The 12,768-nt window shown below is 40.8% G+C and overlaps 1 protein-coding gene across 4 annotated transcripts in view; it reads left to right on the top strand.

The window, feature by feature from the left end:
• phactr2 (phosphatase and actin regulator 2) overlaps positions 1–12,768 on the top strand; it is a 44,602-nt gene that overhangs the window by 19,538 nt on the left and 12,296 nt on the right. For 2 of the 4 annotated variants that reach the window (XM_085296472.1, XM_085296475.1), the window contains exons 2-5: positions 10,048–10,233; positions 11,073–11,147; positions 11,390–11,530; positions 12,489–12,737. In XM_085296472.1, the coding sequence (XP_085152598.1) occupies positions 10,048–10,233; positions 11,073–11,147; positions 11,390–11,530; positions 12,489–12,737 (651 nt within the window). Of the gene's footprint in view, positions 1–391; positions 609–10,047; positions 10,234–11,072; positions 11,148–11,389; positions 11,531–12,488; positions 12,738–12,768 lie in introns of those variants that run through there. The other 2 variants (XM_085296473.1, XM_085296476.1) reach the window with 2 other exon arrangements.

Genomic DNA, 12,768 nt, shown 5'->3' with positions numbered 1-12,768 from the left:
TGATAATACTGCAAATGACTGCATAATGTGTTTTTTAAAAAAAGAGAAGACAATACACAAAAGTTAGATAGATACAATAGTTACAATATGAATTTTAACAAAAGCTGTGTAATGCACTAAGGCTACAATATTGGTTTGTGAAAATAGTTATGTAATTGAGTCACATTCACCTCAAGTTTCACTGGAGCGCAGTTCTAGGTTAGTGCCATCATTTCGTGATCTGGGCCGATGTAAACCAGCGGCTGAGAGTGTCGGACCCCTTCGCCCTTTGACCCCAGCAGCGTCCCTAATCTGCATAGAGGAATGAGAGGCATTTTCAGCCGCTCACAGGAGGAGGAGGAGGCGGGGAGGAGGAGGAGGTGGTGGAGGAGGGGAGGGGAAGTTACGACGTAGTAGAGAGTGAGTGAGAGAGTGAACCAAGTTTCCAGTGACTGAGCCATCACGGCGTAAAAACTTCTTTTTTTGAAATGAACTCGCTTGGCGGTGGAGGACGGGGTTTATGTGGAGATAGAGAGCCGTGATAGCGGGTTAGGGGGCCCGGTCCGGCCCGGTGCTCAAGCCGAATATGGGTCAGACCGCCGTGTCTGCCGTGTCTCAGACTGCAAGCGGTGAGTGTGTGTGTGTGTGTGTGTGTGTGTGTGTGTGTGTATACGTGCAGTGTGCAGTCTCCCTTCCTCTTGTCTCTCTCACACACAATCCGCTATCTTTATTCAGGAAGTCTTCTCGTTTTTTGTTTTCGTTCTTTCACATTTCTGTCGCATAACTTCGACACAGTTCAAACAAAGCGCAGCGCTAAATACCGTTAACGTCAGTGGAAGTTTGCTAAATAGATGTGTGTTCATTTTATTCTTGCATCATTTTACGCCGTGTGTGTGTGTGTGTAGGGGGTTTCTAAATTTATCGCTGGCTCTGCCAACCAACTGTTGTATAGCAGAAAGAAAAACTAGTGAAACAGCCTGTCTTAAAACAGGATGCAGTGTTGTATAACCCAAGAGCTGTTTAAAAGGCTGGCTTGTTGTAACTAGGTAATGAAGACTTTATGTATTTAGCAGCCAACTTGACATTGGTCGAGATGATCGGAAGGAGCGCAGATTAAACTTGTAACCATTTGCCCCTACAGTAGACCCCAGATCGAGCTGTCTATCTGAGCACAGTAAATACAGTCACGAAGCTGTTGAGCAGCACTCAGTGAGTCAACAAGTAGGCCTGGTCATTTTTATGAAGAGCAGCAGGAAATGCAATATTACAGAAGATATTAATTTTGGATAAATGAGAAGTGCTGGAGTTCTGAGCTACGTTTAAACCTGTTATTATTTAAATTATGGATTAATGTAACTCCTTAGTGAGTTAATTATCTCCTTAATGAAGACTTCTTCAGATTTCTTTCTAGTTTTTTAGGTGCACCATGCTAGTACTGGATTTGACCGCCTTTTGCATTTATAGCTACCTTAAGTCTTCGTAGCATAAATTCAGCGAGGTGCTGGAAACATATCTTTGGTGCATAATGACATGACAGCATCATGCAGTCATCATGAAGATTTGCCAGTGATGTGGATCTCCTGCTTCACTGTGTCCCAAGACCTCAGTTGGGTTGAGATATGGTGACTGTGGAGGCCATTTGACAGTGTCATTGTCATGTTCAAGAAATCATCTTGAGATGATCTGAACTTTGCAGCGGGGCATGCTTACACTTTGGTTATAAAGGGATGTACATGGTCAGCAACTATATTCAGGTAGGCTGTGGCATCTAGATAGCGCTATATAAATACAGGCCATTTACCATTTAAATGGCGCTCAGAGACCCAAAGTATGGACTGACATTATACCACACACTATTAGACCTCTGTCACTAGCCTGAACTATTAATACAAGACAGGCTGTATCCACGCTTTCAAAGTTTTTAAGTTCTAACCCTGCAATCAGAATCAAAACGTCTTCAGACCAGTTAATGTGTGTCCGATCTTCTCTTGGTGAGCTTGTGCAAACTGGAGCCTAATTTTTCTGTTCTTAGCTGGTAAGAGTGGCACCCCGTGTGGTTTTGTGCTGCTGTAGCCCATCTGCTGCAAGGTTGCATATGTTGTACTTTTAGAGATGCTCTTTTAGATACTTGAAGTTAAAACAAGTGGTCATTTGGGTTATTCTTGCCTTCCTGTCAGCTCAAAGCAGTCTGAGGGGCAACACCAAAGTGTTATCATTTCAAACTAGGAATCATGCAGATTTTGAAGATTATGAAGCTGAAGCTAATAGAAAGAAAAGGAAAAAATACTCTTAAATGAAACAGTCTAACCATCAAGTGTTTATCAGCTTTATAATGACATTGAAGCTTATTATGAGCTACAGATTGAACAAAAAGAGTAGTTTGTGTTCTTTCATCTGCATACTAAACTGCAGCACTGATTGTTCATTGGTTAATCTGTTGGAGTTCTTTGTGTATCTAATTCCCAGAGTCATTTTAATCAGCTTTTTTCATATGCAACACTGGCAAATACTGAACCCGAATGCTTTGTTTTTACAATCAAAGCCTTTTTTTCCCATCTGTAGTCCTTGGTCGGTTCGTTGAGCCATAAAGGTAGGCACTTCACGTTCAATCACACTTTTTATGGGAAGGCTTAAAGGCAGTGAGGTAGAGGATGAGACACATGACTCTGGATGAAAACAAAACTAAATCTGTTTTATGGCTCTGTCAGCATTTAAACTAAAACTCAGACTCAACTGTAATGCACTTTAGTCAACATGCAAAGGAACCTGGTGGCTATAATAATGATCTATACGTCCTGCATGGTTACATTACGACTTCATAATGATGCGGTGGGCTTTAAATGCTGAATCTACAGCACTAAGAGCAGAAGTGGAATTCTTTCTCTCAGGGTCTTATTGAAAGATCATTAACATAAAACTGAGATCTCTGAGCTTCTCTACCGAAGTTAAAACATGGTCGGTTTCCTGTTTGACTGCTTTTTGCTCTGTTACTCCAGACTTAGCCAGAGCTTTGAAGTCGTGCAAGTATCATGAGTTGAGCTCTATAATGCTTGTCCAGCCTTTGCTGGAGAAAGATTTGGGAGAAATGACCCAAGTGTTAAAACTGCAGAGCCCAGCGCCGCCCCTCCCTCCACTCTTGTCCAGCACCTCTTGTAGCCTTGTCTTCTTCTCTTCCTTTCCCTGTTCCTTCTTTCTTTAATCCCACATTTTCTCATGCCCCACCTCAGTGTCCCTTTTCCCCTGTGTTTCCCCTCTTTCATCTTTTCTTCTTCCCTTTGTTTCTTTTTGCCTCTTTCTCCCCCTCCATCCCTCTTCCTCTGTTTGTGACGCTTGCTTCTTCCCTCCCCGGTGACTTGGAGTGAAGGAAGGAAGCCTCTCCCTTTTCCCTCCTCCTTAACACATGTTCAGGCAATAATGTCTGAAAAGAGTTTGCTGGCTCTGTCACAATACATCTCTTTTACCCTTAAATATTATATCAGGCGATACATATAAGACTTTGCAGTTTGTCAAGGCAACTGGCAACTGAAGTCTCTTTTATTTGGTCGTCTGCTGTCTCTGAAGTTGTTTCTAATTATCCCACCCAGCTGCAAAATATCCAAGTCCTGACTCACCCATTTTGCATGACATTGCATTTCAGCTGTTTCAGTGTAAAATTCATTGTGGAACAATGGAGTCGAGTCAGCATCTGTAATGTGTAACAACGTCCCAGAATTAAACTGAGATTTAGAGGTACACAGTTTAATTTCAAGAGATCAAATACAGCACTATTTTAAAGCAACTGTCAGTTACAACAAATACTGACAGCATAACATATGTTGCTGTTAAACAGCAGATTGATGAACTGAAGATCTTAATTCCTCTGATTTGGTTTCCTAAAACCTGATTTTGTTGATTTATGATGGTGTATATTTTTCTTAATAGATACAATAGATTAAGGCCTGGCAAGATCGACTTTAAAAAAAACAAACAAAAACATTTTTTTAGTTGAAAAGAAGTCAACATGTTTAAAGCTGTTATCTGTTAGTACTTACCTTGTTGACAGTGTTCGATCTATTGGCAAATAAGATTGGCAGTGGTGTTTATCTGTTTGTGTAATGTAATGAACAGCTGAAACGTTTGCTGTGTTTGATGTAGCAGTCGTTGAGCATTATTTCTGCACATACAGTAAACTAACATTGTCTGCCTCAAGGTATTATATTTGTCACCGTTATATTTGACTATGTAGACGTGTCAGTGGGCTTGAACAGGAATGGGACAACTGTGGTGTTCACCACAAAGAGGAACAAGCGCGAAATAAACAATCAAACATTTAAAAAGTAGCAAAAGAAGCACATACAGTGGGTGCAGTGGAGAGTTTTCATATTGTTTCATATATTGTTTTCATTTTACCCAGTGTCACTTCACAATAAAGAAGTTTTTTATATATATATATATTGTGTCTTCTGGGGCATAGGCTAAGCTAAAAAAAGCAGCACTAACACAAGCGATAGAGTCCCAAAGACTGGTTATTCCAACTATTTTTAATCCTGCCTCCCCAGTTTACAGTATACAGTATAGTACAGCGGTCCCCAACCCCCGGGCCTCGGACCGGTACCGGTCCGTGAGTCGTTTGGTACCGGGCCGCGAGAGTTGAGGCTCAGGCGTGAAATGTATGGTTTTCAGGGTTTTTATCGGTTTTCAGTGTTATTTTGTTATTGTTTTTATCGTTAACTCTGTTTCCTGGGTCTTTTCACGTGTGTTATGAATAAATCTTCTTTTTTTGGTACCGGTACTAGTTTTATTTTGTTATATTTATCCGCGACACCTTAAAGGCCGGTCCGTGAAAATATTGTCGGGCATAAACCGGTCCGTGGCACAAAAAAGGTTGGGGACCGCTGGTATAGTATACATCGCTAGTCCCATAAGGTGCCGTCACAGTGTTCACAAACCTAGAAATTTTCAAACTGTGCTGAAATGAGACAAGTACAGATAAATGAGATCGTCCTCTTTTTTTTTTAGTTGTTTTATTTAGAAGTTGCCAAATCAGCTCACTGACAGATTATCAGATCCATCTCGCACACAAGCGAGCAACTTCTTCTGTCACACTAACACTGTATGTCCTCCTTCACTACACCCATGACTCTTCTGAGGTTTTCCTCTTTTCTGTCTGCATGGCAGCTCCATATTCAACAGGCTTTGTCCAGTGTCCCTTCCCTGCACGTGTCAGGTCCATCTTGTCCACAAACAGCTCAAGCTGGATTGTCCCTCTGATATACTACTTTCTAATCATTTCCCTCTTAGCCACTCCCAGTAAAAATCTTAGCATTTTCAACACCGCCAAGTCCAGCTCCACCTCTAGCGCCACCTCTGTCTTTTTGTTAGTGACATCTAACCGGAACAGTGCACCCTTAGGACTGGTTCCTATACATTTTGAATCCCAGTGAAAACATAAACTAATCAACCATCATGCAATCTCTCACTAAAGAACAAACAACAACCCTGCAGCTGCAGGTTCAATTACTGTGGAGAAATTGTTAAAGTAGCTAATATCGACCGTATATTCACTATTTTCTGTTCCACTACAATGTAGCTACAGTAAATCGCCAAGTTTTTTTTTTTCTTTAAATGTCGATAATAGTCGTATACATAAAGATGGAAATCAAGAGTTATTTAACGGTTGCCCGCCTCCAAGCATCAGCCTCTGGTCAGTTGTTTGGGGGACGGAATGATTGGAATTTCTGCAGAGTGAGGTGAGAACAATAAATTAACTGTAGGTGTAATTTTCTCGGAAAAGATGACTTATTGTTGTACTTGTGAGATCTCTGCCGTTGAACACATTCGGTGTAAGTGTAAGCACCTCATGCATGTGTCACAGCAATGCAGGCTTTAGATTTCCTGCATTGCTACACGACACAGCATGAATCTCAAATCTTCCCCTTTCCTTATGATAATTACATAACTGTGAAACCAGGAATTTGAAAAGACTGTATTACAATCGGTTCCGAAAAATGGGAAGCAGATGAATCTCTTTTGATGATTTGCTTTGTTTCTTCTCTAAACTAAGCAGTGAGTTTTCTTTTGCCTCTTCGTTTCATTTTCTTTTCTCAGCAAGTAGTCAGTCAATCCATTGTCCCTGTTTGGTTCCCACTGGAAGTTTGATAGTTGGCCTAATGGTGATGATAATCGCTGTTACTGATTTTCCCATCGTTAGCGGTACAGAGTAGCTGCTGAAATGCACCTATTGTTGTGATTTGATATCAACACAGGAACAGGAAATGAGTGTGTGTATGCAAAGTATGTGTGTGTGTGTGCAAAAAGAGGGTGCTACATTGGTCTGAGGGGAGTTGTAGGGGGCTCTGTGCTGCACTTCTCCATGTCTTCACTCTTTACTGCCATTGTTTTTATGTACATGTTTGTCCTTGAGCACTCGATGTGATAAAGGTGATCACAATACTGTTGGGAGCAATAATGAAACTATGATTTTACGAGCATTCTTTAACAAAGCAGAGTGCTTTGTTATGGTTATATTGCTCTAGTTATATTACTTCTTACTATCTGACCCTCATTTTACACTTTAGGCTAATGACACATCAGTTTTTTGTTATAATAATCCTACTTTATTTAGTTTAGATCTGCTAAAGACCACCAAATGTTTTAAAACCTGCAAAACTGTCTTTAAATTTATAGACAGAATAAGAAGATTCGATATTATTTGTTAGATATTAAGAGTTTGTTAGTTGTAAACCTGTGTGAATTTGGTTTAATCATATTTAATTGACAGTGTTCCAACAAATATTTTGATCGATGCACATTTACTTTAGCTTCAGTAATGCAGGGGAAAAAGAGAGACTTTCTCATCACCGTGGAAAATAAACAACACTAGTAGAAAAAAAATGTACACTTATGTAGACTTTAATTACTCACAGCGTGTGAATAAACAATGCATTGATCCTTCATCAGCAGTAAGCAGCAGTCAGAGATAGTTTACACTCATCAGTTTTAGCCCATGTCCATCTGTGCAGAGTGCGAATCAGCTATCTGCCAATGCTGGTGAGAGCCAACCAATCATCAGGCTATTGATAGTTTTCAATTGAGCTGAAGGTTATGAAATGGATTTGACCCACTAGATCTGCTTAGCCAGGAAATGCTTGACTGAGTGACTTTAGTTGCTGTTAGGCAAATGGTTACTTAACTTCTTTACTGCCAAAATGAACATCTGGATCATCTGGTCAGCTAAGCTGAGTGTTTTTTAAGCTTTGGTCTGGTGGAAATCTGGCAGATTTCTTTTTTTTTTTTTGCTGACAATGGGGCTGCATAAGCATCTTAAACAGTACTGACACTGCACTGTTCTGTTTTCAACCAACTTTTATTGTTTTCTTGTCGGCAAGTATTTAGAGTGACATGAGCTGAGTGGGAATGCATTATTATTTTTATTGAGCAGGCATAGTGATTCCCTCCATGTGTAGCTAGCATTTGCAAATTTAGGAGTTCTCTAAGAATGCACTTGAAAGAATGAATTAATGAATTCCCTTAAATCGTCTCCCTTGAATAATTGCGTTTATCTCAGTTTGCAGATGACATGAGAGTCCCTGGCCTTCGGCTATTGAGGTTTTGCGATGATTCTGTATTTTTTTTTTAGTTTTTTAAACCAGGCTGCTACCATGTCAACAAATGTAGGTTGCGCTCATGAGTATATTTCCTCTTGCCAATCAGAATACAAATTGTTATGGATTAGTGTAACCAGGATCCTGGATCATGCACTTGATCTTGCATCTTTTAAAGTTTTGTTTTCAGAATTAATTGAAGCTGTCCACATAATTGGAGAAAACAACCACCATGACTTCATGTGAAAAACATCCAAGTATTGTGTTGAAGACATATCAGCTGAAGTTGAACTTGAGCCAGGCTTTTTATGTAATGCAAATTGTAGGTGTGATGTTTTGTAATTACTTTTAATTTCTGCACATGGCTGATTAATGTTCCAAACATCTATTATTACTTAGTCTGACTGCATTTAAATATATTAATATAATAAAAATAAAGTATTCAGCACAGTGTCTGTGAAGGCTCTCAGTCATCCAGGTCATCTTAGTCTGAGGAGCTTGGAAAGAAAAGCGTCTGGACCTCTTTAAATTGCTTGAAGAAGTTTCACCTCTCATCCGAGAAGCTTCTTCAGTTCTAAGAGTCAAATGATGGAGAGTCCCAGATTTAAGCTTTGTGGGAGTGTCCCTGAGAGGGTCATGGACCCCCTATTGATCCTCGACCTAATCACACGAGCCAAGGTGTGAAAACGAGTGTAGGTCACAATCAGCCGAGGTTTTGGGTGAGCTCATCGTGAAACTTAACCCCACCCTATCACGTGATTTCCTGAGGTCAAATGGCACAGGATGTGAATGGTCGTCAAGGCGTCTGGGAAGGGATCTCAGAACTGGATTGAGATGGCAGTCAGTTGGTGTCATAAACCACCACCTCTATTCAAAGATGGTCGTTCACATTGGACATAGATGGCTTCTTTCACTCCTCATTTAAACTGTCCAAAATGTGAACATTGGTATCTTCAAAAAAGTGACCATTTCCCTTTAGATGCAGAAGGACGGCCGAGTTAGTCCCGTGGAGCCGGCTCTTCTATGTTGCGCCATGCGTTCATAAAGGCATGGTTTTGGGGCTGTTCTGTCATTTAAGAGCACTTCTGTGCTAAAAGCACACAGCTCCTTCAATATTTCCACATCGCTGAACTTCATTTCCTACAAGCAGCAATAACTTGACCTTTTCTTCGGGAGTGCAAATATGAAAAAAGACATAAATTACTCAAAAGTTTTTTGCGGAAAAAATGATACACATTTGCCGCTAGCTGGGCTCCACAGAGTCAGCGGTGATTCAGCAGTGTTACGTAGCTGCAAAAACAAAAGCCTTCCTCTGCTTAAATCTGAGGAATCACACACACCACCTCTCTTTCCTCTGTAAGCTTCCTGCACACACACACACACACGCACTTGCACACACTGTCGACATTATCCCAGAAGTTTCACAGCTCTTCTAATCTTTCAGCAGGAAGAGGAGGAGCTGTGGGAGGACAAGGATCTCGCCAAGACACACACACAAGCGCACGCACTGCAAATACTGTTAAAAACAAATATTCGCCCCTGACTGACCTGTAGAGCGCGACAAATATGACTATTTCTCAGCTTTTTTTTAACACTTGCTGACTCCATCTTAAAAACGTGTGTGGATCTGTCTTCATTTAAAGCTTTTAGTTGATAATATAGGCGGGCGTTATCGGGAAACTAACAGGAACAAGCCTTCGGCAGTAAACACCAGTAATCACTTGTTAAAGAGATGTGTATAATACTAAATAACACTACACTATTAAAATATAAACACAATTCCAGTAAATACAGACTGAAAATATAAACACCGCTATAATCCTGCACATAAAAAATGCAAACTATAGAGCCAGATAAAGTGCACTGTGGTTTGTGGAAGCTTCCATTATGTTAAGAGAGCCATTTTTCCTGTCGTCCTTTAAATGGCTACAGGAATAAAAATGAATCTTAAGTGCTATGACTCTATTTTGAGCATCATGTTGCTGTGACCTGAAGGAAGGGGGTCAGATGATTGCATATGTTTGAGAGCACTTTAAGTAAAGAGGGTCCTTCACCTTCTCGGATCATTTCAGTTGAGTAATTTGAAGGGTGGGATTCAGGCTGTTCAGTATATCACAGAAGAAGAAGAAGTATTAGAAAGGCAGAAAAATCTGTTTTATAACATATAACACATGTGTACATCGTAGATGGCCTATACTTGTAGTATTGTGCAGTATGAAGGAGTTAAAATAAACTAGTTTGACTGAAATTAAGGTCCAGTATTATTATTTTTATTTAAATTGGAAGTGTTGGTCTTGAGAATAAGAATCTCCTGTGCTCAGATGGCAGGATTATCTTTGCATATCCGTTGTAGGAGAGACCAGCTCTCCTAGAGAAAGGCTGCAAAGGCTTATGGATAATATGCAAATATAAGGGCCCTGCCTGGGTTGCACGCTGATATTGCTTTTCTCTTATTTATATGCATTTCTGCTTTCGTGTCTTCTAGTTGAGGGACTGGAGAAATCAACATCTCTGGCCAGCTGCGACGTGGCGGTGGACAGCTCTGCCAATGCCCAGAATGCCCATGCATCACGGCAGCAGCGAGGCAAGCTGTCAACCCTGGGCAAACTTTTCAAACCCTGGAAGTGGAGGAAGAAGAAGACCAGCGACAAGTTCCAGGATCTTTCAAAAGGTAGGACGTCTTGTGTGTCCGTGTGTGGATGTGTATGTTAATGACACTGTATCAACAAGCTGATGAGTCGCTTCTGATTTGTTCTCCTCAATCAAGTGTCTGGTCAATATCTCAGATTGCATTTTTGGATTTGTGTGGAACATTACGCGTGAAATGGAGCACTGTTGCTCCCAGAAGAGCTTTAAAAGGAAAAGAGTGAATGGTTTGTTTGTAGTTCTTGCTGATTGATTCCTCAGGGGTTTGGCTGGGAAATAAAGAGAGACAGAGGTAAATACAAAAACCAGAGACTCTTTTTCCTGAAAGCTGCTAGGTTTTATCTTTTGCTTTTCCTGTGTTTATATGAAAGTTGTGTTCCTCTATGTCCCTTTAATGCTAGCGCTCAGGCAGTTTAGATATATAGGATATATAAGGTGCTAACTGGGAAGTAGAACGTCTTTCTTTATAATTAGATTATTTATTGGTGTCAAAGTTTTCGGGGGGGAGGGGTCTGAGATCAGTACACAACCACATTTCCATGTCAGTAAAAGCAGATTGTGGTGATTTACAAGTAATTTAAACACCACATTTATTAGAAAACAGTATAAAATATATTCACACAGTTGTTTATATATAGGATTTCGTTTACTTAACATTATGTGGTCTCCTTTGTCACATTTTTCTTTTCTTAATGTGCAAAATGTTTACATGGGGTGACAGGTCTGGATTGTAGGCAGGCCCGTTCGTCACCCCGTCTCTTATTTCAACGTCATGCAGTTGCAAACTGTGTAAAATGTGGTTTGGCATTGTGTTGTTGATGTGTTCGAATAAATATATTGAACTTGAGCTTGTTGGTCTTTCAGTTCTAGAGAGAAAAATCTCCACTAGACAAACGAGGGAGGAGCTCATCAAGAAAGGAGTTCTCATCCCAGACCAAGGTTTGTCCTATGTCTCAGTCAAATCCATGCTCAAGAACACATTGAATGCCACACCTCTTCTTCCCCAAATTATGACATTTACTTATTACAAAGCAAAGCAATTCACCTTGTAAGACACATCTTAACATGTTTTTTATTGTTCTTTACACTTCAAAGCCTTTTTACTTTGTCACATGTTGTTTGTGTCATATCAGGAGATGGAGAAAATGACTAAAAAGCAGCTTTTATTTCTTCTCCCCTAGATGAACCAGTCATCAGTGAAAATCTGAACGGCCATGCCACATCCAGTTTGACGCCAGAGGAAGTCAAAGTCGACATTGAGTCTCAAGAAACACTGCGGGAGGAACAGGCAACTGGCCCGGTCAGAACTGAGGAGAAACCAGGTAACCTTTGGACCAGTCACAATATAACCTTTGTCATACTTTGGCCTGTAATCCAGGGCTGGTTGGAGTCTCTAACCATCAGATTCCTGTACTAGTTGAAGTTACAAGCCCAGGGTAACAGTCTTCCACCTGCATATATTGAAGAATTATATATAGATGCATTGTTGTTATTTGTTTGAAAATTAAAGCAAGAAACGGTTGTCGCTAGAGACGTGCTAAATGCTGAGAAAACTTTACTCTTCTACAGAGAACTCACATTTTGTGGAATGTGGGGCTTTTTCGGCCCTTGAACTGTTCCATTTTTATATACTGGATCTAAATATTGTAGCTTTTTTTAGGTGCTTTGATGTCTTTTCCTCTGGGCTGTGGAATGCATTAGTATCTGCAGCAGCTTTCTGGTTGACATTGAACTCACTGTGGGATCAATGAGCGGGTCTAATGTGTTCAGATAGATATTCCCATTATATCAGCCTGCAATAGGCATTCACAGTTTGAACAGAGCTGTATCTTCTCCTCCTAATGCCTCTCTCTCCCTGAGGAGACAGGCCACTGTTCTTGTGTCTGATGCTGCTTAAGTGTTGTGCTGTTTTCAACTCAACCCTGTTAGCATTGAACTTGTAGCCATTTGTTTGTTCATTTGTCAATAATCAGAAAGGCAAAGGCAACAAACTCTGTAAGTACAGCAACTGAACACACATACTATCGCCTACCCTGGAGCCTGGGAAGGTTAATGGGTACATATTATCTATCAGTTCTCTGGAAAAGCTGTACAAGAGCCCTTCATCATCAGCTCTGTCATACACTTTCTGTATCATTCATTTTCTCCTCTGTCTCTGCTTGTCCACCTCTCTATTTGTGCATCAGTTTGCACAGATCAGCAACTTTTATCTTCCTTCCAGCCTTTATATTAACCTGTAACTGCTGCACTTTTCCTTCCTACTCCCTCTCATCTATTTAGAAAGGTCTGATACTAAACCTAACACCCGGGCAAATCAGGCGCGACCTCGAGAGACTCAAGCTAAAAAACAGCCAAGCGCCACTCCGCCCGCATCATCCAAACCTGCCGGTGGCACCGCAGCCACGGCAAAGCACAAGGATGGTGCCTCTGGGGCTAAAAAGACAACTAAAACCACTGTCAAGACTGGGTCGTCCACACAGGCTAAAGCTAACCCCCCACGGAACACTAACACAACTGGTCGCGGGACTGGTAAGTTCAGATAGTTAGAACCGAAACCAGC

Source organism: Mchenga conophoros, linkage group LG13, assembly GCF_057382185.1.
Source record: "Mchenga conophoros isolate Kocher_MC1m ecotype Shallow Benthic linkage group LG13, M_conophoros_male_GT1.1, whole genome shotgun sequence".
Taxonomy (NCBI): domain Eukaryota; kingdom Metazoa; phylum Chordata; class Actinopteri; order Cichliformes; family Cichlidae; genus Mchenga; species Mchenga conophoros.
This window is presented reverse-complemented; position numbering and strand designations above follow the sequence as displayed.